This window comes from Callithrix jacchus, chromosome 2 (assembly GCF_049354715.1).
Source record: "Callithrix jacchus isolate 240 chromosome 2, calJac240_pri, whole genome shotgun sequence".
NCBI classification, from domain to species: Eukaryota; Metazoa; Chordata; class Mammalia; order Primates; family Cebidae; genus Callithrix; species Callithrix jacchus.
Genome location: NC_133503.1, coordinates 131,556,598 through 131,581,378, shown reverse-complemented (window position 1 = coordinate 131,581,378; position 24,781 = coordinate 131,556,598). Strand labels below are relative to the sequence as shown.

Sequence of the window (24,781 nt, the reverse complement as noted above, 5' to 3'; positions counted from 1 at the left end):
AATGTCATTCACTAGAAGACACCCACTTCACCAGGCACCACCCAGTTTGCCCTCTAAAGCCCTCCTAAAAATGAAAGGCTCCCTTGTTTCCTTGCCAATCAATGAAACAGCCAAACATTTTTAATGGAAGCAAGCAAAACACAAAATTCCCTTAGCTAATAAAACTGTGTTATTTTCTCTAGAATGAATCTCCTACTGTAAGCACCTCTGTTTGTAGGAATTTTACTAGTTAGATAAAAGGGATCTAATACACTGCTTGACGGTACTAGTCTATTTTTAGACAAAGACAATATGTTCCTAGAGAAAGAATATACAACTTAGAGCACAGAGGCCAAGATGTAGCAGAAGCCACGGCGAGTGGCACTTCTCAGGTGTCTACTTTTGTCCATATATATACACATATATATAGACTATATATATAAATATGTGTGTACACACACACACACACACACACACACACACACACACACGTGTACACATTTTGACAGCAATAACTCCAGCACCTTTTATCCATATTTTCCAACCCACCATTCCTTTCTTGCTTTTTTACTTGTTATTTTTTTTGTAGAGATGGGGTCTCACTATGTTGCCTAGGCTGCTCAAACTTCTGGGCTCAAGTGATCCTCCTGCCTTGGCCTCCCAAAATGCTGGGACTACAGATGTGAGCCATCATGCCCAGCCTTGCCTTTCATTCTCCTTCCAAACACATTCTTCTGCTCATTATCATTTTTGCTCTGTTATTTCCCTCTTCCTTTACTGATGTAAGGCACACACCAGGGGCAACTAGAGAGAGGCATAGTTCAGCCCTGATAAAGCACAGTAGGCCAGAATCACCACTCCCTTCTAAGTACTTTAAAACGGGGGAGAGGCTTCAGGATGGCTGACTAGAAGCAATTTATACTTGCCTCTTCTACTAAGAAGAACCAAAATAGTGACTAACCGTATTTCTAATAGATCATCCAAGAGAGGACACTGGAATTCAACAGGAAAAGTGACAAGAAATACCTAAAGCAAGGAAAGAGAAGGAAGTCTGCTTGGCCAGGATTGGTGGGGAGCTGAGAGATTCCCCAATATAAAAGGTAAGAGAACCTCAGTGGTCCATATTTCCACCACAAATCCTGCAATCCTAGCCATAGGAAAGCCTCTTGTCCCTCACTGGTACTGGAAACTAACACTGTTGGGAGACTGTGCGACAGCACTGCTCTTGGGAGAGTGCTAGCGCTGGGAGCCACACATCCCCTGAAACCTAAGCAGGTGCAGCAAGGCACCATTTTAGAGCCCCACTTCTAATGAACTGCAGTGTCCTAGAGCCCAGCAGTGCTAGGGCTAAGGCTCAAGAGAAACATGGACTGTTAACACCCAGTGTTTAGTGCAAGTGACTGTGGGCTACTGCACTCAGGTTGAGTGCCACTGAGGCATAGGCTACCACTGTCAGGGCTGAGGCATGAGTGGTGTGCACATTTCCCACACACCGGCCAAGGCTGTTACCAATGAAGGTGGTACCGTCCTCCTGAGCAGCAGGGAAACAATGTGAACATTCCTGGGAATGGCCCTGCCACTGCCTACCATGGCTGGCACCGAAAACTAGCTGAACTGGCCTGGCTTTGATCCCCTCCATGACAGATCATACAATTAGGGGGTGGAGGAGGGGTGAAGGGATTGCCAAGCCCAGTCCACCAATGTTGGCACCTGAATACTCCTCCCAGGGGAATGAGGTTGGGCCTATCTCCTAGATGCTACCACCACAGCTGGCACCTACCTACCTGCGTATGCCACCTGCAGGCCTGGAGACTGGCCTGTCCAGCCCTTTGTAGCCACCACCACCACCAGCATGCACCTCATGGGACACAGAGGGTTGTCCCACCATTGCCATTACCCATACCACACCAGCTACCCAGGGGTCTGAGAACCCACCCACCATTGCGCTGCTGCCACTACTGGCTTCCAAGACACCAGGAGACCCAAAAATCAACTTGCTGGGAACTGCTAACACTGGTGCAAGCATACACTGCCCTGGAGCCTAAGGACAGGCACACTCAGCCCACTGCTGCCACCATCAGGGTCCAAAGAGTGGCCTACCTGGTGTCCCAGTTCCCAGCCAAACTTCAGCACAGCCTCCACTAATGTTTTGCACCCTAAGCCACTGAGAAAATCACAGGTTCTACTGATGCTGTTTACAGCCAGCAAAATCATACAGAGACCATTCTACTGAACATACTTGGAATCAAAGCCAATAATATAGATACATCTACAGCAAAGAATCAAAGAATCTACAGCAAAGAATCTTCCCCTATGAAACCAAATTTTAAAAGTTGGGAGAAGTGACTGTTACACCAGATGTGTAGATATCAATGTAAGAATACATGAAACCTGAAAAGGCAAGGAAATTTAACACCTTCCAAGGAAAAGAATAATTCTCCAGCAACATATCCCAATCAAAAAGAAATTCATAAAATCCCCTGAAAAGAATTCAAATTATTGATTCTAAAGAGGCTTATTGAGATACGAGAGAATTCTAAGAAAGTTACAAAGAGGCCAGATGCAGTGGCTCATGCCTATAATCCCAGAACTTTGGGAGGATCGGGGGGCAGACTGCCTGAGGTTGGGAGTTGGAGACAAGCCTGGTCAGCATGGTGAAACCCTGTCTCTCCTAAAAATAAAATAATTCAGCTGAGCAAGGTTGCATGCGCCTGTAATTCCACCTACTCTGGAGGATGAGGCAGATGAATGTGGGAGGCAGAGGTTGCAGTGAACCGAGATCGTGTCACTACACTCCAGCCTGGGCCACAAAGAAAAAAAAAAAAGAAGTATAAAGAAATCTGAAAAATAATTCAGGCTATGAGTGAGAAATTTACCAAAGAGATACACACTATAAAAAAAAGAATCAAACAGAAATTCTGGAACTAAAGAATTTACCGAATAAAATACAAAATACATTTAAAAAAAATCCAACAATAGGCCAGATCAAACAGAAGAAATAATTTCAGAAACCAAAGACAAGTATTTTGAAATAATATAGACAAAAATAAAGAAAAAAGAATAAAAAACAATGAGTGAAGCCTTTGTGACATATGGGACACCATAAAGTGGCCAAATATGCAAATTATCAGGGCTCCAGGAGGCGAAGACAAAGCAAAAGGGTTAGAAAACCTATTTAATGAACTACTAGATGAAAACTTCCCAAATCTAGCAAGATATTTAGACATCCAGATATATAGGAAGCTCTGAGATCCCCAAACAGATAAAAGATCTTCTCCATGGCACATTATAGTCAAATTGTCTAAAGTCAAAATTCTAAAAATAGCAAGAGATAAGCATCTTGTCACCTAAAAAGGACTCTCTTCAGACCAACAGGGCCTTTATCAGCAGAAACCTCACAGGCCAGGAAAGAATGGGTTGATATATCATAGTGTTGAAAGAAAAAAAAAAAAGAACTGCCAGCCAAGCATATTATGTCCAGCAAAATTATCCTTTGTAAATGAAGGAGAAATAAAGTCTTTCCCAGAAAAGCAAAAGCTGAAAGAATTCATCACTACTATATCAGCCCTACAAGAAATGCTCGAGAGTTCTGAGCCTAGAAATGAAAGAATGACACTTTCCATTATGAAAACACACGAAAGCATAAAACACTGTTAAAGCAAACACAGAAAAAAGGAAGATAATGAATTCAAATGGTATCACTACACAAAACTACCAAATCACAATGAGGAACAATAGAAGAAAAAGGAAGGAACAAAGAACAAAACCACCAGAAAGCAATTAGCAATGGGACAGGAACAAAACCTCAAATATCAATAGTAACCTAGATTGAAAATGTATTACATTCTCCACTTAAAACATATAGACTGGCTGAATGAATTACAATTATGATCAACTATATGCGGCTTACAAGAAACATACTTTACTTTTTAAAAGGCTTATAGATCAAAAGTAAACAAATGGAAAAAAGATACTCCATGCAAATGGAAAACAAAAGTGCACAGGAGTAGCTATAGCTGTGTATCAGATAAAATACACTTTAAGCCAAAAACAGTAAAAAAAACATGAAGTCATTATGTAATGATAGATCAATCCAGCAAGAGGATATATATGTTCCCAACACTGGAGCACTTAAATTCATAAAGTAAATATTACTAGATTGAAAGACAGATTCCAATACCATAATTTGTGGGGTACTTCAACACCCCACTCTCAGCATCAGACAGATTATCTAGACAGAAAATCACCAAAGAAACATTGGATTTAAACTGAACCGTGGACAAACTGTACTGAACAGACATTTACAGCACCTTTTTTTTTTTGATATGGAGTCTCACTCTGTCACCCAGGCTGGAGTGCAGTGGTGAGATCTCAGCTCACTGCAACCTCCACCTCCTAGGTTGAGGCAATTCTCCTGCCTCAGCCTCCCGAGTAGCTGGGACTACAGCTGCCTGCCACTATGCCCAGTTAATTTTTGTATTTTTAGTAGAGATGGGTTTTCATTCACCATATTGGCCAGGCTGGTCTTGAACTCCTGACCTCAGGTGATCCACCCACCTTGACTTCCCAGTGTTGGGATTACAGGCATGAGCCACCACGTCCAGCCTACAGAACATCTTATACAACAATTCTTCTCATTAGTACATAGAACATTCTCAAAGACAGATCGTACGTTAGGCCACAAAATAAGTCTCAATAAATTTTTTAAAATTGAAATCATTAATTATCTTCTCACACCACAGTGGAATAAAACCAGAAATCAGTACCAAGAAAAACTTTAGAAACTATATAAATATATGGAAATTAACATGCTCCTGAGCAACCATTGGGTGAATGAGGAAATTAAGATGAAAGTTTAAAAATATCTTGAAACAAATGAAAACAGAAACACAACATACCAAAACCCATGTGACACAGCAAAAGCGGAAGCAGTAGTAAGAGGAAAGTTTATAGCAATAAATGTCTACATCAAAAAAGTAGAAAGATTTCAAATAACAATCTAACAGTGTGCCTCAAGAAACTAAAAGACAAAAATAAGCCAAACTCCAAATTGCAGAAGGAAATAATAAAGATCAGAGCAGAACAAAACAAAGACCAAAAAACAAAACAAAACAAAAAGGAACAATAAAACAAAAATTTGGTTCTTTGAAAAGATCAACAAAATTGACAAATCACTAGATAGACCAAGATGAGAAAAAAATCTAAATGAAATCAGATATGAAAAAGAAGGCATTGCAACTCACACTGCAAAAATACAAAAGATTATGAGAGACAATTATGAGGTATACATGAACAAACTGGAAAACCTGGAGGAAATGGATGAATTCCTGGAAACTTACTACTTACCAAGATTTGAATCAGAAAGAAATAGATACCTGAATAGAACAATAATGAGTAGCAACACTGAATCAGTAGTAAGAAATCTCCTAAAAAAGAAAAGTACAAGAGATGAGAGCTTCACTGACAAATTCTACAAAACATATAAAGAAGAACTAATACTAATCTTCTGTAAACTATTTCAAAAAAACTGAAGAGGAGAGAATTTTTCCTAACTTATTTATGAGATCAGCATTACTCTGATACCAAAAACCAGACAAAGACACAACAAAAAAAGAAAACTATAGGCAAATAGCCCTGATAAACACAGATGTAAAAATCCTCAACAAAATACTAGCCAACTGAATTCAACAGTGTATCAAAAAGATAATACACCATAATCATGTGGGATTTATACCAAGGAAACAAGGATGGTTTAATACAGATAAATTAACAAACAATACATCACATCAACAGAATGAAGGAAAAAAATGATCATCAATAGATGCAGAAAAAACATCTGATAAAATTCAACATCCCTTCATGATAAAAATGCTCAAAAAACTAGGTATAGAAGGAACATGTCTCAAAATAATAAAAGCCATAAATGACAAACCCACAGCTAACATCACAGTGAATGAGGAAAAGCTTGCAGCTTTTCCTCTAAGAACTACAACAATACAAGGATGCCCAGTTTCACCACTCCTATTCAACATTGTATTAGAAGTCCTAGCCAGAGCAATTGAGCAAAAGAAAGAAAAGGCATCCAAACTGGAAAAGAAGTCAAATTATTGTTCTCCGCAGATGACATGATCTTATGGTTAGAAACAACAGAAGATTCCATTAAAAAATTCTGAGCTGATAAGTAAATTTAATAAAGCTCCAGAATACAAAACCAATATACAATCAATCAGTAGCAATTCTATACATCAATAATGAAATCACTATAAAAAGAAATCAAGCAGGCAATTCCATTTACAATAGCTACAAAAAAATATAACCTAGGAATAAACTTAACTAAGGGGGTGAAAGAGCTCTACAAGGAAAACTACAAAACACAGGTACAGAAGCTGAAAAGGACACAAATGGAAAGACATCCCAGGCTCATAGTGGAAGAATTAGTATCATTAAAATAACCATATTGTCCAAAGAAATAACTGATTCAATGCAATCTCTATCAAATACCAATATGAGTTTTCACTAATGTAAAAAAAAATAATCTTAAAATTCAGATGGAACTAAAAAAGAGCAAGATAGCCAAGGCAATCCTGAACAAGGGTATCATACTACCTGACTTCAACTTGTATTACAAGGCTTAGTAACCAAAACAACATAGTATTGGTATAAAACAGACACACAGAACAATGAAACAGAATTGAGAACACAGAAATAAATCCACACATTTCTAGTCAACTGATTTCAAAAAAGGTGCCAAGGACATACACTGGGAAAGAATGTCCTCTTAAACCAATGTGCTGGGAAAACTAGATATCCACATGCAGAAGAATGAAACTGGACCCCTATCTCTCACCGTATATAAAAATCAATTTGAGATGGATTAAAGACTTAAATTAAGACACAAAACTATACACTTATTTGAAGAAAACATTAACTATACACTTATTTGAAGAAAACACTTAAAAAAATCACTTCTGGATACTGGTCTAGGCAAAGACTTTACGTCTATGAACTCAAAAACAGACAACTAAAACAAAAATAGACAAATGGGACTATATTAATCTAAAAAGCTTCTGCACAGCAAAGGAAACAATCAATGAAGAGACAGCCTGTTGAATGGGAAAAACTTATTTGCAAACTATTCATCTGACATGGGACTAATATCCAGAATATACAAGAAATTCAAACAACTCAACAAAAAACCCTAAATAACTCCACTAAAAAGTAGGCAAAGGACATGAATAGACAAGTCTCAAAAGAAGACATATTAATGGCTAACAGTTATATTAAAGAATGCTCAATATCACTAATCATCAAGGAAATATAAATCAAAACCAAAAAAGATATCATCTTATGGCCAGGTGCAGTGGTTCACGCCTTTAATCCTAGCACTTTGGGAGGCTGAGGCAGGTGAATCACCGGAGGTCAGGAGTTAGAGACCAGCCTGACCAACATAGTAAAACTCGTCTCTACTAAAAATACAAAAATTAGCCAGGCATGGTGGTGGGCACCTGTACTCAGGAGACTGAGGCAGGAGAATAGCTTGAACCTGGGAGGTGGAGGCTGCAGTGAGCTGAGATCGCACCATTTTACTCCAGCCTGGGCAACACAGCAAGACTCTGTCTCCAAAAAAAAAAAGAAAGAAAGAAAAAATAAAAGCTATCATCTTACTGTGACTACAATGGCTATTATTTTTTAGATAACATCCAAATTGAATTGATAGAATGACTATTACAAAAAAGACCAAAAAAGAACAGATGCTGGTGATGATACAGAGAAAAGGGCACTCTTTTACACAACGATGGTGGAAATGTAAATTAGTACAACTACTAAAAACTATTGGAGATGTTTTAAAAAACTAAAAATAGAACTACCATATAATTGTGCAATCCCAATACTGGATATATGTCCAAAGGAAAAGATATCAAAGGGATACCCACACTTGCATGTTTATCACAGCACCATTCACAATACCAAAGATATGGAATCAACCTAAGTGTCCATTAGCAGACAAATGGATAAAGAAAATGTGGTATACACATATACACGGGATATTTTTCAGCCTTAAAAAGGAATAAAATCATGTCATTTGCTGCAACATGGATAGACCTGGAGGTCATTATGTTAACTGAAATAAGCCAGGCACAGAAAGAGAAATAATGAATCTTCTCACTGATATGTGGGACCTGAAAAACTTGATCTCATGGACATAGAGTATAGAATGATAGTTACCAGGAGCTGGGAAAGGTGTGATGGTGGGAGGAGAAAATGAAAGAAGACTGATGAATGAGGATACACTTATAGTTAAACAGAAGAAATAAGTTCTAATGTTTGATAGCAGACTAGGGTGCCTACAGATAGCAATACATTATATATTTCAAAGTAGTTAGAAGAGAGTGACTGAAATATTACCAACACACAGATAAGTACTCAAGGTGCTGAATACCTTGAACACCTTGAATTGATCATTACACATGTAAAAAAAATCACATGTTGGAGCTTGAAGCCATTATCCTCAGCAAACTAATACAGGAACAGAAAACCAAACACTGCATGTTCTCACTTACAAGTAGGAGCTGAATCATGAGAACACATGGACACATAGGAGGGGAACAACACACACTGGGGCCTGTGGTGGGGTGGTGGGAAGAGGGAGAGCATCAGGAAGAATAGCTAAGGGATGCTGGGCTTAATACCTAGTTGATGCATTGGTCGGTGCAGCAAACCACCATGGCATATGTTTATCTATGTAACAAATCTGCACATCCTGCACATACACCACGGAACTCAAATACTGAAGGAAAAAAAGAAAAAAGCATCACACGCATCCCATAAATAAGTAAAATATTATCAATAAAACAAAATAAAGGCAAAAACAAAGTATACAATCCTACTAGGCAAAAGGTTATGCTCTATATTTGTTAAGAACCTAAAACACTACAATGATTAAAAGAAAAATAACAATTAGGACTACCACCAATGACAGATCAGCTTAATTTTCTTTCTTTTCTTTTTTTGACAAGGTCTCATTCTGTCACTTAGATTGGAGTATGGTGGTGCAATCATGACTCACTGTAGCCTCAACCTTCTGGGTTCACATGATCTTCCTGCCTCAGCCTCCTAAGTACCTGAGACTATAGGTGCACACCACCATGCCCAGCTAATTTTAAAAATATTTTGTGGAGACAGAGTCCTACTATGTTGCCCAGGCTGGTCACAAACTCGTAGTCTCAAGCAATCCTTCTGCCTCAGCCTCCCAGAGTATTGGGATGACAGTACTAAACCCAGCTTTAATTTTCTATAAATTTAAATCTTTCATTATTTAATCTAAATAGAAACTGTAGAAAAATTGACAGCTGATATATATCTTAAGCTCTTATGAATAAGATGTATTATTGCCCTATTAGACTGTTAACCTTCTATATAACAGGAAACATAAATCAAGACAAGTATGAATAATTTAATAGAAAAATGAGTAAAATTCAGACACAGTTTGAAGAAGTTATTAAATAATTACATATTCTATGTACTAGGCATTGAGGATAAAGCAGTAAATAAAACGAAGATGGTTCCTTTTTAATAGAGCATACATTCTTAAAGGAAGACGGTGGCAATAAAGAGGTAAACAGAACAGATTTCTGAGCAGCCAAGGTAATAGTGACTGTGTATATTGCAATCTACCAACTATCCTCCCCAAACTGTATAAACTATATAAAGACATGCAAATTCCATGACTTTAATGTAACTAGCAGACACGGAACATTACAAATATCAAATTATCTTTACTTAGAAAATAGAAGCATCAGTTTCCAGCAGAGAGACTTCTCAGGCTCTCACTCTAACCCCTTGCAAGAGGGAAGGCAGAATTGTGGGGGTAAAGCCCAAAAGAGTAGAGAACAAAAGGCCTTAGCCTAAATAATGGTAACCCCAAAAAGAGAAAGACTATTACCACTGTGAATGCCAGAATACTGAAGAAAAAAAAAAGTTATAGAAAACCAGAGCACATGACAAGAAAGGAACTTAACATTATAAATGAAACTTGGGGAAGTAGTCTTAGAAAGGCTGAAGACAATTTCAAAGAGCAGAAGATAAAAGGAAGAGAAAGGAATCTTTTGGAGTAAAAGAAAAAAGAAGCAAGACAGGACAATTTAAGACCTTCCAAGACAAAAGAAAATTAAAATATTAAAGGACATACAACCTTTCTTCCTATTGTCTCTGCAAAAGAGGGTGTTTTTGAACTAACAATTTATAAACCACACCAAACTGCTATCCTAGCCACAAAATGCAAATGTGTAAGCAATCTTCATCTACACAAACTATTATAAAAGGAAATGGAAAATACTAAAAACACCTGAGTAGATGAAAATATAAAATCTCCCAAAAACCAACTATGAAGCAAAAGAAAACCCTAATTTAGTATTTCACTCTGAACTAAATATTCCCAAATAAGCATTTAAAAACAAGTTTGAATTAGATATTCAAAAACTTAGAACAGAAGTGGGCAAATCAAACAAAACCCTGAAGAACAGGAAGGTTGATTGAACTCAGGAGAGAAACAGAAGAGAAAGACAAAATCTATAAGAAATGAAGACCAAGTCATAAGGACCCAAAGAAAAATAGATTTGAATAAAAACTATTTTTAATTTAATTACTTATTATTTTAAATAATCCTAGAGAATGAAAGTGAGATAAAGTAGAGAAAATACAAAGAGGTTGCAAAAGACAAGAAATCAAATTACATAAAATTGGAGCTCTGAAGAAGAAAAACAACAGATTAGAACAGAACCAGTATTTAAAACTTTTATGCAGCCAGGCACGGTGGCTCATGCCTGTAATCCCAGCACTTTGGGAGGTCAAGGAGGGCAGATCACCTGACGTCAGGAGTTCAAGACCAGCCTGCCTAACATGGGGAAACCCCATCTCTACTACAAATACAAAAAAATTAGCCAGGCGTGGTAGCGGGCACCTATAATCTCAGTTATTCAGGAGGCTGAGGCATGAGAATCACCTGAACCTGGGAGGTGGAGGTAGCAGTAAGCCAAGATTGCACTCATGGCACTCCAGACTGGGTGACAAGAGCAAAACTCTGTCTCAAAAAAAGAAACAAACAACAACAACAACAAAAACAGTGATGCAAGAAAACTTTCTGGAAATAAAGACAAACCTGGATACACAAATTTAAAAGGCCCACTGTGTACCTTGGAAAACTATGGATTTTGTGAAATATTCTAGCATATCATTTAGACTTTATTTAAAAAATAAAGGAAAAATCCTAAGGGCATACAAGCAAAATGAGTCCAAAACTTGTAAGGCAAGATAATCAGATTGGAATCAGATTTCTCAAAAGCAATATACGAAACAAGGCAATAATGGAGTGTCATTTTCATGTAACTCAATGACAGAAAATTATAAACCAGGGATTTTGAATTAAATATCTTGGCAGGCTGTCCCGCTGTCCCCATAATCCTAAATAAATCAGGAAAAAAAGTTTAAACAAGCAAGATCTCAGAAAATATGTATCCATGAGCTCTTTTGCAACCATCCACAAGAGGATAAGCTTTATCCAACCAAGAGATTACTGTGAAAACTTCAGAAAAAAGGACTGATGGTGAGTGCTATGACTTGAATGTCTCCCCTCCAAAATTCAAGTGTTGAAATGGAATGGCCAATGTGATGCTATTAAGAAGTGGGGCTTTCATGCCAGTTAGAATGGCGATCATTAAAAAATCAGGAGACAACAGATGCTGGAGAGGATGTGGAGAAATAAGAATGCTTTTACACTGTTGGTGGGAGTGTAAATTAGTTCAACCACTGTGGAAGACAGTGTGGTGATTCCTCAAGGATCTAGAACTAGAAATACTATTTGACCCAGCAATCCCATTACTGGGTATATAGCCAAAGGATTATAAATCATTCTGTCATAAAGACACATGCACACATATGTTTATTGTGGCACTGTTCACAATAGCAAAGACTTGGAACCAACCCAAATGCCCATCCATGATACACTGGATAAAGAAAATGTTGCACATATATACCATGGAATACCATGCAGCCTTAAAAAAGGATGACTTTATCTCCTTTGCAGGGACATGGGTGAAGCTGGAAACCATCATTCTCAGCAAACTGACACAAACACAGAAAACCAAACACTGCATGTTCTCACTCATATAAGTGGGTGTTCAACAATGAGAACACATGGACACAGGGAGGGGATCATCATACATGGGGCCTGTCAGGAAATGGAGGGCCAGGGGAGGGATAGCAGAGGGGTGGGGGCTAAGGGAGGGATAGCATTAGGAGAAATACTTAATGTTGCTCACTATTAAGAATCAGCAAACCACTATGGCATGTGTATACCTACGTAGCAAACCTGCATGTTCTGCACATGTACCCAGAACTTAAAGTATATACATATATATATGGGCTCTTAAGAGATGATTAGGTCATGAGTGCTACTCTCCTCATGAATGGTACTAAGGTCCTTATAAAAGAGGTTTCCCCTGCAGTGTTGCTTGCTTGTTCTTCTATCTTCCCTCACGTGAGAAGGCAGCATTCATTCCCTCTGGAGGATGCAGCAACAAGGCAACAACTTGGAAGGAGAAAGCAGTACCACAACCAAACCTGCCCATACCTTGACCTTGGCTTTCCAACTGCCAAAAGTGTAAGAAATTTCTGTTCTTCATAAATTACCCAGATTGTAGTTTTCTATTATAGCAGCACAAAAGGACCAAGACAAAACATTTACTATATTTAATGTATAAAGACTAAAACAAATGTAGATGATGGTTTAAAAAATAATCTTTTAAGTATTCTGACAAGGTAGAAATAATGCAACTGAGAAACAGCAAGAGAAAGGGAAAAATGAAAGCGGAATAAGCACATTATTATTAGTATGTTAATAGTTCAGAGTCAAAGAATATCATTAAAAACTAACAAATCAGGCCAGCAGCAGTGGCTCATGCCTGTAATCCAAGCACTATGGGAGGCCGAAGGGGGAGGATTGCTTGGGCCCAGGAGTTCAAGACCAGCCTAGGCAATACAGTGAAACTCTATTTCTACAAAAACTTAAAAGATTAGACAGGCTTGGTGACACATGCCTGTAGTCCCAGCTCCTAGGAAGGGTGAGTAGGGAGAAATGCTTGAGCCCAGGAGGTCGAGGCTGAAGGTTATCTATGATTGTGCCACTGCCCTCTAGCAAAAATAAAAAAGAAACAAACACACACAAAAAAACACTTCACAAAGTAGTCACATCACTACTAACTTAAGCTAATTAAAAAAGAAAATGAGAAAGAACAAGTATAGCAAATAAGAAAGTATGAGTTCCCATTGGAACCAACCCAAACGCTCATCAATGATAGACTAAATAAAGAAAATGTGGCACACCATGGAATACTATGCAGCCATAAAAAAGGATGAGTTTATGTCCTTTGCAGGGAGATGGATGAAGCTAGAAACCATCATTCTCAGCAAACTAACACAAGAACAGAAAACCAAACACCTCATGTTCTTACTCATAAGTGGGAGTTGAACAATGAGAACACATGGACACAGGGAGGGGAACATTATATACCAGGGCCTGTTTGGGGGTGGGGGACTAGGGGATGGATAGAATTAGGAGAAATACCTAATGTAGATGACAGGATGATGAATGCAGCAAACCACCATGGCACATCTTTAACTATGTAACAAACCTGCACATTCTGCACGTGTACCTCAGAACTTAAGTAAAAGAAAAAAAAAAAAGAAAGAGTTCTCATTGAATACAGTCATGCACAGCATGACAATGTTTGATCAACCATGAACAGCATATGCAACAGTGATCCAATAAGATTATAAGGCAGCTGAAAAACTCCTATCACCCAGTAGCTGCCACATCATCACAGCATAATGCAGAACTCAGTGTGGTGATGCCAGTATAAATAAATCTACTGTGCTGTCAGTTGTATAAATGCATAGCACATACAATTATGTGTAGTACATAATACTTCATAAAAATAAATACCCATGTCACTTGTTTATGTATTTATTATGCTATAGTATACTTTTAAAGTTATTTTAGAGTGTATTCCTTCTATTTATTTAAAATAAAATTAATCATTTGACAGCCCCAGGCAGGTCGTTCAGGGGTATTCCAGAAGAAGGCATTGTTACCATAGGAGATGACAGCTCCACGCTTGTTACCGCCCTTGAAGACCTTCCAGTGGGATAAGATGTGAAGGTAGAAGACAGTGATGTTGATGATCCTGACTCTACACAGGAGTCAACATCACTGACACATTAACGTGTGTGTTTGTGTCTTCGTTTTTTAAAAGAAGTTTAAAAAGTTTTAAGACCATTTTTTAATAGGAAAAAAAGGTTATAGAATAAGAATATAAAGAAAATAGTTTTGTACAGCTGAATACATGTTTATGTTTACAGCTGTTATTACAAAAAAAGTAAAAAAAATTTTTTTTAAATGTTTACGTAGTTAAAATGTTACAGTAAGCTAAGGCTAATTTATTACTAAAGAAAAAAAATTTCTTTTTTGAGATGGAGTTGCCCAGGCTGGAGTGCAGTGGTGTGATCTCTGTTCACTGCAACCTCCGCCTCCTGGGTTCAAGCAAATTCTCTGCCTCAGCCTCCTGAGTAGCTGGGATTACAGTCGCCTACCACATGACCGGCTAATTTTCTGTATTTTTAGTAGAGACAGGGGTCTCACCATCTTGGCCAGGCTGGTCTTGAACTCCTGACCTCATGATCCACCTGCCCTGCCCTCCCAAAGTGTTGGGATTACAGGTGTGAGTCACTGTGCCCAGCCGAAGAAAGAAAAATTTTTAAAATAAATGTAGTATAGTCTAGGTGTAGTGTTTACAAAGTCTACAGCAGTGTATGGTAATGTCTTAGGTCTTCACACTCACTCACTGACCCACCCAGAACAACTTCCAGTCCTACGGGTTCCATTCATATTAAGTGTCCTATTCAAGTGTACAATATTTTCTCTTTTCTACTTTATTTTTACTGTACATTTTGTATCTTTTCTACTGTATTTTTAATCTACCTTTTCTATGTTTAGATATGATTACATACAAATACATGAATACTTAGCACTGTCTTATGAGGGAGTCAGGGGAGTGGGAAGGGAGAAGGGGGAGAAAGAGAGAGAAGAGAGCTATGCAGAATAAAACAAATGAAATGTGGCCAAAATGACCTTTGGGGAATGTATGTGAAGGGTATATGAAAAATTTCTGTATTATTCTTGCAACTTTTCTGTAACACTGAAATTATTTCGAAATAAAAAGTTTAAAGAACTTATTTATGTAACCAAACACCACCCGTTCCCAAAAACCTATTGAAATAAAAATACATAAATAAAAAGTTTAAAAACAAATAGAAGTAAAAAGCGAGATCATTTCAGATACTGATAAGTATTAAAAGGAAAACAAAAAAATGGTAATACTACAAAAAACACCCGGCATTAGGGGAGTGGGGACTGTAGCATAGTGCTTAAATAGAGAAGTCAGAGAAATTAACATCTGAACTAAGACTTAAACTAAAAATATAAGCCAGCCATCTGAAGATCTGGGGAAAGAATTCTAGGCAAAGATATTCCACATGCTCTAAGGTGGAAATGAACTTGTGCCTTCAAGATACAGAAAGCTGATAAAGACCAAATGCATGTGTATAATTGTTCAATGTTATTCATAATTTAAAAATTAATAAGATAGTTCAGTCACACTTAAATTCTTAAGAGACGGCAAAGATGGGGGTGGGGGGGTAACAATATCCAGTGGGTACCCTGCTTTTGCAGATGCCAATTTCCCAGCATAAGAAACTTTAAAACATTGACACCAAGTAATTCTCTTTTAAAAGTTTATCTTAAAGAAATAGAAAGGCAAAGGAAAAAGGTTATAATTTATTTATAGCATAACATTGGAAACAATATACATTGCCATTACTATAGGAATGCTGGAAGAAAACTAAGATACTTCTATATGGAAGAATTCTATGCAGTCATTGGGTTTATGTCATAAAGTTAGATAAAAATGTACATAGATCAAAAAAATGCAGCCGGTCGCGGTGGCTCATGCCTGTAATTCTAGCACTTTGGGAGGCTGACACTGATGAATCACGAGGTCAGGAGTTTGAGACCAGTCTGACAAACATGGTGAAACCCCGTCTCTACTAAAAAGTACAAAAATTAGCTGGCCGTTGGGGTGCAGGCCTGTAATCCCAGCTGCTCAGAAGGCTGAAGCAGGAGAATCACTTGAACCCAGGAGGCGGAGATTGCAGTGAGCCACGATTATGCCACTGTACTCCAGTCTGGGTGACAGAGCAAGACTCCAACTCAAAAAAAAGAAAAAGAAAAAAAAAAAAGGAAAGGAAAAAAAGGTATCTACATCCATCTCTTGAAAATAAAATATTATCTAAAACACTGGGACAAGAAAATGTCAATTACTTTGCCTTAAGATGATGGAATTATGATTGATTTTTTTAATATTATGGAATTATGATTTTCTACTTACCTTGCTAAGGAATATTTTTTGATATTTTTCTAATTTTTTTTTTTACAATGGGCATATGTTTCATTGATATTTGTAACAGAAATATTCAAATATTGCCAAATATAAAAAACTCATAAATTAGAAAAAATGTATCATGGTATCTTTAATTTACCCATAACTATACATTTTCTATACACATTCATACCTCTAATCCAGCTCTACATACAGCAATATCAGGAGTTCTTTTACCATCCAAGAAATTTAATGATCCCAATTTTCTGTAGTGAACTTATGAATGGAGGTTCAAGGGTGCTGGGACTTTTGATAAACAGAAGATGTTTCTGTGGGAGGGAGAAGGCTGCAGAGGAGGAACTTTCTTTGAACTGGAAAAAATATGCTATTTTCTATAGCCTGCTCTTTTAGAATTCATTCTCAGGTTTTCTAAAAGCTTCCCTGTCCCGTTCCAGGTAGGTTGTTTTGATAATATTTTTGATATTCAGTGAAAGAATGGGAAAGAATTATATTCACAATTTCAAGTGCCAGCTATAAAATTCAACTACTGCTCTATCAATGATGAAATCCATTCATACAAACATTTATTGAGACACGTTCTCATTCTGTCACCCAGGCTGGAGTGCAGTGGTATGATCATAGTTCACTGCAGCTCCAAACTCAAGTAAGGCTCAAGTGATCCAAGTAGCTGGGACTACAGGTGCACATCACCATTCCCAGCTGATTTTACTGTTTCATTTTTTGTAAATGCAGCATCTCAGTATGTTGCCCAGATTGGCCTCAAACTCCTGGCTTCAAGATCTTCCTGCCTCAGTCTCCCAAAAGCACTGGTCAGATCTTCCTGCCTCAGTCTCCCAAAGCACTTGGATTATAGGCATGAGCCACTACACCTGGCTTCAAATATATTTAGAATTATTGACATAGAAATTTGATATAAATATATCATCTCTTGATTTCCCTTCATAAGTGAGACAATGTAAACGTGTATATAACCGAAAGTATGTTTTTCGTTTTTGTTTTTTTTGAGATGGAGTTTCGCTCTTGTTACCCAGGCTGGAATGCAATGGCGCGATCTCGGCTCACCACAACCTCCGCATCCTGGGTTCAGGCAATTCTCCTGCCTCAGCCTCCTGAGTAGCTGGGATTACAGGCACGCGCCACCACGTCCAGCTAATTTTTTGTATCTTTAGTAGAGACGGGGTTTCACCATGTTGACCAGGATGGTCTCGATCTCTTGACCTCGTGATCCACCTGCCTCGGCCTCCCAAAGTGCTGGGATTACAGGCTTGAGCCACCATGCCTAGCCCACCGAAAGTATTTTTAAAAAGAATCATTAAGAATGACTTGACTGTTCCTTGCTTGAAGAAGTGTGGTAATACAGAAAGAACAGACTTGGAATAAAATAAATCTGGGCCTTATTACTTTCTAGTTAAGTGCCTTGATTAAATTTGTTAACATCTTTGAAATGCTGTCTTCTCTTTGAAAATGGGGATACCCCACCTGTTAATGTGAGAATTAGAGCTAATGTATGGAAGTGCTTAACACATGCCTGAATCATGTAAATCATCACAAGTACTCAAAAACCAAAACAAATGAAAGACAAACTCGACTGAATTTCCCCCTTTCTTCCAGTCCTGATTCCATGGTTCATATTTAAGTTCTACATCAGGATTTCTCAACCCTGGCACTATTGACATTGGAGTTGGATAATCTGATGCTTAGCAGCATCTTTGGCTTTGTCTACTAGATATCAGTGGTGCCCCCCACCCCCAATTGTGAAAATGAAAAATGTTTGCACACATTGCTAAACGTCCCCTAGGCTTCAAAAGTGCCCCAAGTTGATGACACTAATCTACACAGATGATTAAGATATACAAACAGCACTTAATAGGGCTAACAAAAACAAGTGATCTCATTTTTTCCCAACCAAATGCCAATGATGGGAAGGGGAGAAAAAATACTTCATTTTATGTAAGGAATCTGTTTTCTTCATGAAGGGTTATTATGAAGGAGTTTAAAGGCCATATCTTTGACCACTAAAATAATGATCAAAATACATTATTTTATGGTCAAAGACATGGTTTTTAAAATTTGACTGTCTCCATTTAAATATAGGTTGGACAAGTTAACTTCTCCAAGCTTCAATTTCTTCATCTGGGTTATTACTACTGTTATATGGATGAAATGTATAACATAGGTAAAGTGCTAAGCCCAGTGTCTGGTATGTAGTAAGCACTCCATAAATGTTGGCTGTTATTATAATCTAGGTCCTCTTTCCAATCCTGGGCTTTCAGGTCCCTCTTATTATGCATTATCCCAAATTCCTCACTAATATGTGTACGTGTGTGTGTGTGTGTGTGTGTGTGTACACACACACACACACACATATACACATATACATACTTATTTCTACTCCAAAGTCATTCTAACCCTTCTTTTTTAAGGCTCCTAACCCCAACGGTGTAAGAAAAGTACCTTAGCTGGCAAGAGAAGACTTTGGAAATAATTCTGAGAAATCATCCCTTACCATGTCTGACTACCACTGACTGACACATGATGTCTTTTGCACACTGGAATCAGAAAGCATACTATTTATGCAGAAAAAAAGTGAGTAAAATTAATTACACTGAAGAAAGAAGAGTACTAACTTGTGTTCCATTAGGGGACAACTATTGCTATAATTTGTACATTAGTACATTGTAAAAAAAAGAATATTCCCAAATTGAATAAATTCAATTTGAAAATTTTTCTTTAAATCAAGATTTTTTTTCTTTCTCTCTTTCTCCTTTTCTTTTTACTGAGATAGGATCCCACTCTGTTGCCCAGGCTGGAGTACAGTGGAGTGATCATGACTCACTGTAGCCTCAACCTCCTTGGCTCAAGTGATCCTCCTCCTCGGCCTCCCAAAGTGCTGAAATTACAAGCATGAGCCACCATGCCCAACCCCAGGGTATATTTTTTTTAATTAAAAGTAGAAATTTCCAAAAGAATTTACTAAATAATTTATAATTTATAAATGACCATCTATGGTGATTATAAGCTATCTAGATAAAGTTACCAAGTAACTTTTCAAAAACCAAAGATGACAGGCATGAATCAGAAGTCCTGGAAAAGAAAAATGACCAAAACCTGCAAAATGAAATATCAGAAAAAAAGTCACTGCTATGTAAAAAAAAAAGATGCCTTTCTATGCAGAAATGAATAAAAATTTTTACGACAGCTCACCTGTAGTTTCTGAGTCAAAGAGTCCCTCTGTTCTTGTAGTTCTCTGGCATTATCAATTTCTTGTTTTAATCTTTCTATCTCCTAGAAAAGGCAGAGCAACATCTTAGCATTTAAGCTGTATCAAGGAAAGGGAAGGTCTTATTTTTCCCTGAAATTATTGTTCCAGTTCTTAGAAAAAGATGATTTAAAAAACATTCCTTTATATTGACTTTTAAAGGGATGAATTCATCTTTATAAGTACGTTGTCTAGAACAGAATAATCTTAAGTAACAGCAACAAGTCTAACTGGTACAGCACTGCTTAGAAATAACAACCTGAAAATTTTAATGTTGCTTTAAAGCTTTGTGGATATGATTCTTTCCTAAGATATTAAAGTTTTGACTGGAACCCAGAAAAAGCAACAGCTTTTAAAATCCATTTAACCTCTAATAGTTTTCTGTTGACTGTATAAATGCAACTCTCATCTAGAAGGCAATAGGTGGTATCTCCGTCTGATTGCCTCACCACAGTTCACAACAGAAATAAGGAAAGGGAAAATATAAAAACAAGCTTAATATCATTCAAGAAAAAACTTAATCCTAAAACAAGGTTACAACTTTACTTTATTCCATAAAATACCCTTAAATTTGACATAGAATCTAATACTTTGTACACACATTAGCTAGATTACAGATGAGTAAAAAGTAGCAAATACCTCTTCCTTCTCTTTCAGTGTCTCTTCCAGTTCTTGTATTGTCTGATTTAATTCTGACTTATGAGTATGTACTGCATTTGCTTGGCTACTAACACATTCCAGTTCAGTCACCTAAAATTAAATAAGAACACAGATTAATTTCAACTTTAAAGAGTTTCTTGCTAAAGATATAAGTCCCAATGAATAGTATATTCTGAATAAATACATAAAAATTGATTTTGAGAAGTACTAAGAAAACACTCAAGGTAGAGTGAATAGATTCTTCAAAGATGTAAAACTAGGAAAGGGTAAAAGACCAAAGAAAATAATTATTTACATGGCTTGGTCATGGAAAGGTTAGAAAAACTTAAGTGATTAATGACAGTAGAGAATTCCTATAATAAAAGTCTTCTTTAAAAATTTCTTCCAAAAATATATTCAAGATCAGATATGGCCATCTGTCCTCCATCTGTAGCCTCCAAATTCAATACAGGTTCTGAAAACTGGCCTTGTAGAAGTGAGAATTTTTTCAAATACATTTCCAACATGTAAGAGAATCTGGAAGAAAAAATAGGCTTAAAATACAACTTAAATCATTAGATACTAGAATGACTTTACATCTATAGTGTCTCTTATGGGTAAGATAATATTTTGTTAGTCAGTAAGAATTTACTGAATGCTTAAAGAGTAATGTAACTTTTAATGAGCACTTGGTATTTTTTGAGAGAACAGAGAGGGGCACAGTCTTTAAAGTTATACCATCCAAAATGAGAATCAATAATAGAAGTCAACATAAATACACAACACACACACACACACACACATGCACACACACCCTATCACAGCTCTTTACACATATCATGTGCTCACAAAATTTTGGTTTACTAGAAGACAGTAAATTCTACACTATTAATGAAACAGAGTAAATCCCTTTCCCTGGCATTTTCCAAATCACCCTCTACATTCTGTTACTCTGTCTCTTTCTCTACATTCTGTTACTCTCTTTTTTTTTTTTGAGACAGCCTTGCTCTGTCACCAGGCTGGATTGCAGTGGCACCATCTTGGCTCACTGCAACCTCCGCCTCCTAGGTTCAAGCAATTCTCCTGCCCCTGCCTCAGCCTCCCGAGTAGCTGGGACTACAGGTGCATGCCGCCACATCCAACAAATTTTTGTGTATTTTTAGTAGAGATGGTGTTTCACCATGTTGGCCAGCATGGTCTCAATCTCTTGACCTTGTGATCCACCCACCTCAGCCTCTCAAAGTGCTGGGATAACAGGTGTGATATAATTTTCTTCCTTTCTTCTCAAGGGTTTTTAACTAATAGTCTTGTTACAAACCCTTAACGCCCAGGCCTGAACAAAACCAACAGCCTCCCAGTGGACTTAATTATAACCTTTTCTTATTTTTGTCCATTCTTCAAACTGCTAACAGATTCATCTTTGATCCTGTGAGTCCCCCATTCAAAGACTTTCAGCAGCTCATCTTTTTTAGTGTCAGATCTAAACATTCAGATCCTTTGTATATTGGCCCCAACCTTCTCAACCACCCATACTGCCTAAGACATTCAGCGAGTACTTCCAACTGAAAGCAGGCAAATCTCCTTGTCCTAAGAACAAGCGATATTCATTCCCATCTTGTTGATTTAACTAGAATGTCCTCTTTTGCCTCTGAAAACCATTCGGACCTAACCAAACCCTTAACTCTTAGCTCAGCAGGTACTTTCTCCAGAAAGCCATTCTTATCTGCTCAAGCCTTCAAGGCTCTCCTCTGGTTCACACCACCAAGCAGCTGCTAAAAAAATCTTGGAATTATTTCTCTTATTGCTTAATATGTATTTGTTTTCTTTGTCTCATTATATAATAAATTCCTTAAGGGGAGTTCCAATTCTGATAAATGATGACATAGTTTTTATTGGAGTAACTTTCCTATAGATAACTATTGCAAACTGTGGGCAAAATATAAAAATCAACTGTTTGAAGGCCCTGGTGAATAACCAAATTGGGCAAAAGACTGCAAGAAAGCAGTCACTTCGGGTGAAATACACATTTCAACATCTTTTTGCCTGATGGCACTCTGCAGTCTGGCTGCACTGCTTGACTGAACTCAAGCAGAAATCCATACTCTTATTTCTCTGAGGAGCCTGAGAATTTTAGGACTCCGCAGAAGACCTGGAACAACTAGGAGTAGGAAAAGAGCTAGAAGGCTGAAAGACCTAAACTGTGATGGTGCTCAACAGAGAGGACAGTTTGAAGTTCTGCTAGTCCCCTCTAAACTATAGGGTCTTGGTAAATAGCTCAAGCTTTTCATTGAAACCTCAGAAGGGTTATGTCTTAGAGAGAAAGATTTCCTAGGACAAAGCGATTTACCCTAGGGTTACAGCAAAATGGAAATAAATGAATTCTAACAAAGCATAAATACACAACTCCATAAATTCAAGATAATCCCCAAATAATTTAACTGCCTCCTGAAACAAAAACTCAATACTTTTCAAAAATAACAAAATCTGTGGTCTCTACAACACCTCATTTACAATGTCCAAAACACAATTAAAAATGACTAGTCACTTTTGTGAAAAAACAGTAAAATGTAACCTATCAAGACAAGATCTATCTAAATAAAAGTAGAGATAATTCATTGGCAGTACACTTGGAGTAAAAAAATTGCTCAAGGAGGTTATTCAGGCTGAAGGGAAACAATACCTTATGATAGAAATTCAGATATATAGGGAAGAAGCATAATGGAAACTGAAAATATGTGAGTAAATAAAAATATTATGTTTCTTAAGTTCTTTAATATTCAATTGACTATTTAAAGAAAAAATTCCTTAAGGACAGAGATTACATAATAAGGAGACATGATAGTTCCTTAATATTTTTGGGCTGTGACAACTGTCATAAATTGTTTTTTTTAGTGAGGTAAAAAACATGTAACATAAAACTTTCCCTCCCTATCTCATCTCTGTTTCCTTTTCTTTCTCTTTTTTTTTTTTTTTTGTAAGAAAAGGCCTCTCTCTGTCACCCAAGCTGGAGTATGTTTATCATCTTAATCATTTTCAGTGTATAGTTCAATAGTGTTAAGTATATAGATTCACATTGCTGTGAAACAGATCTCCAGAACTTTTTTACTTGCAAAATTGAAAGTCTATCCCCTTTAAACAACTCTCCTTCTCTCCATCTCTCATAAGTTAATTTTTATTCACAGGATAGAATAACATTTACTCAGGTTTCTAACTTTCCCTCCCTATCTCATCTCTATTTCCTTTTCTTTCTCTCTTTTTTTTTTTTTGGTAAGAAAAGGCCTCTCTGTCACCCAAGCTGGAGTATGCAGTGGCATGATCTCTGCTCACTTTAGCCTCTGCCTCTTGGGCTCAAGCGATGCTCCCACCTCAGACTCCTGAGTAGTTGGGACTACAGGGACATGCCACCACACCCAGCTAATTTTTGTATTTTTATTGGAGATGGGGTTTCACCATATTGCCCTAGGCTGGTCTGGAACTCCTGGGCTCAAGCAATCCATCCGCCTTAGCCTCTCAAAGTGCTGGGATTATAGGAGTGAGCTAATGTGCCCAGCTCAAAATTCTTTTTAAAAAAATTAAAGATATCTGCTTCCTGTTGGGTGAAGCACTTCTATGCCCTGAATTTGAAAAAAGAAAATTCTTTTTTTTTTGTTTTTTAGAGGCAGGGTCTTGTTCTGTCACTCAAAATAGAGCACAGTGGTGCCATCATAGTTCACTGCAACCTCCAACTCCTGGGCTCAAGCAATTCTTCCCATTTAGCATCCCAAGTAGTGTGTCACCATGCGTGGATAATTTAAGTGTTTTTTTGTTTCCTCTGTCCCCAGGCTGGAGTGCAGTGGTATGATCTCGGTTCACTGCAACCGCTGCCTCTCAGGTTCAAACTATTCTCCTGCCTCAGCTGCCTGAGTAGCTGGGATTACAGGTGCGCGCCACCATGGCCAGCTAAGTTTTGTATTTTTAGTAGAGACAGGGTTTCACCATATTGGCCAGGATGGTCTCAATCTCTTCACCCTGTGATCTGACTGCCTTGGCCTCCCAAAGTGCTGGGATTACAAGCGTGAGCCACCACATCCAGCCTTGTTTTTGTTTGTTTGTGTGTGTGTGTGTGTGTGTGTGTGTGTGTGTGTGTGTGGAGATGGGGTCTTGCCATATTGCCCAGCCTAATCTCAAACTCTTGGCCTGAAGCATTAAAACAATTTACAAGTAATTATTTGGGCTTCTGATAGTAATGGTATTGGAATTTGTGATTTTCTTTTTCCACTCCAAATCTCTAATATTACCAAAGTTAATAATTTTCTACTTGTATTTTTCAAATTGTTCCTTCTTTAAAAAGAAAATAGGGCCAGCTGCAGTGTTCATACCTGTAATCCCAGCACTTTGGGAGGCCGAGGTGGGC

General features: G+C 37.6%; 1 protein-coding gene across 2 annotated transcripts in view; it reads right to left on the bottom strand.

Annotated features, from left to right (window-relative positions):
• Window positions 1–24,781, bottom strand: part of HOMER1 (homer scaffold protein 1) — a 178,406-nt gene that overhangs the window by 5,517 nt on the left and 148,108 nt on the right. For both annotated transcript variants that reach the window (XM_035291337.3, XM_002744829.6), the window contains exons 7-8: window positions 20,389–20,499; window positions 19,695–19,775 (exon numbers count right to left, since the gene is read on the bottom strand). In XM_035291337.3, coding sequence (XP_035147228.1) covers window positions 19,695–19,775; window positions 20,389–20,499 — 192 coding nt within the window. The remainder of the gene's footprint in view (window positions 1–19,694; window positions 19,776–20,388; window positions 20,500–24,781) is intronic.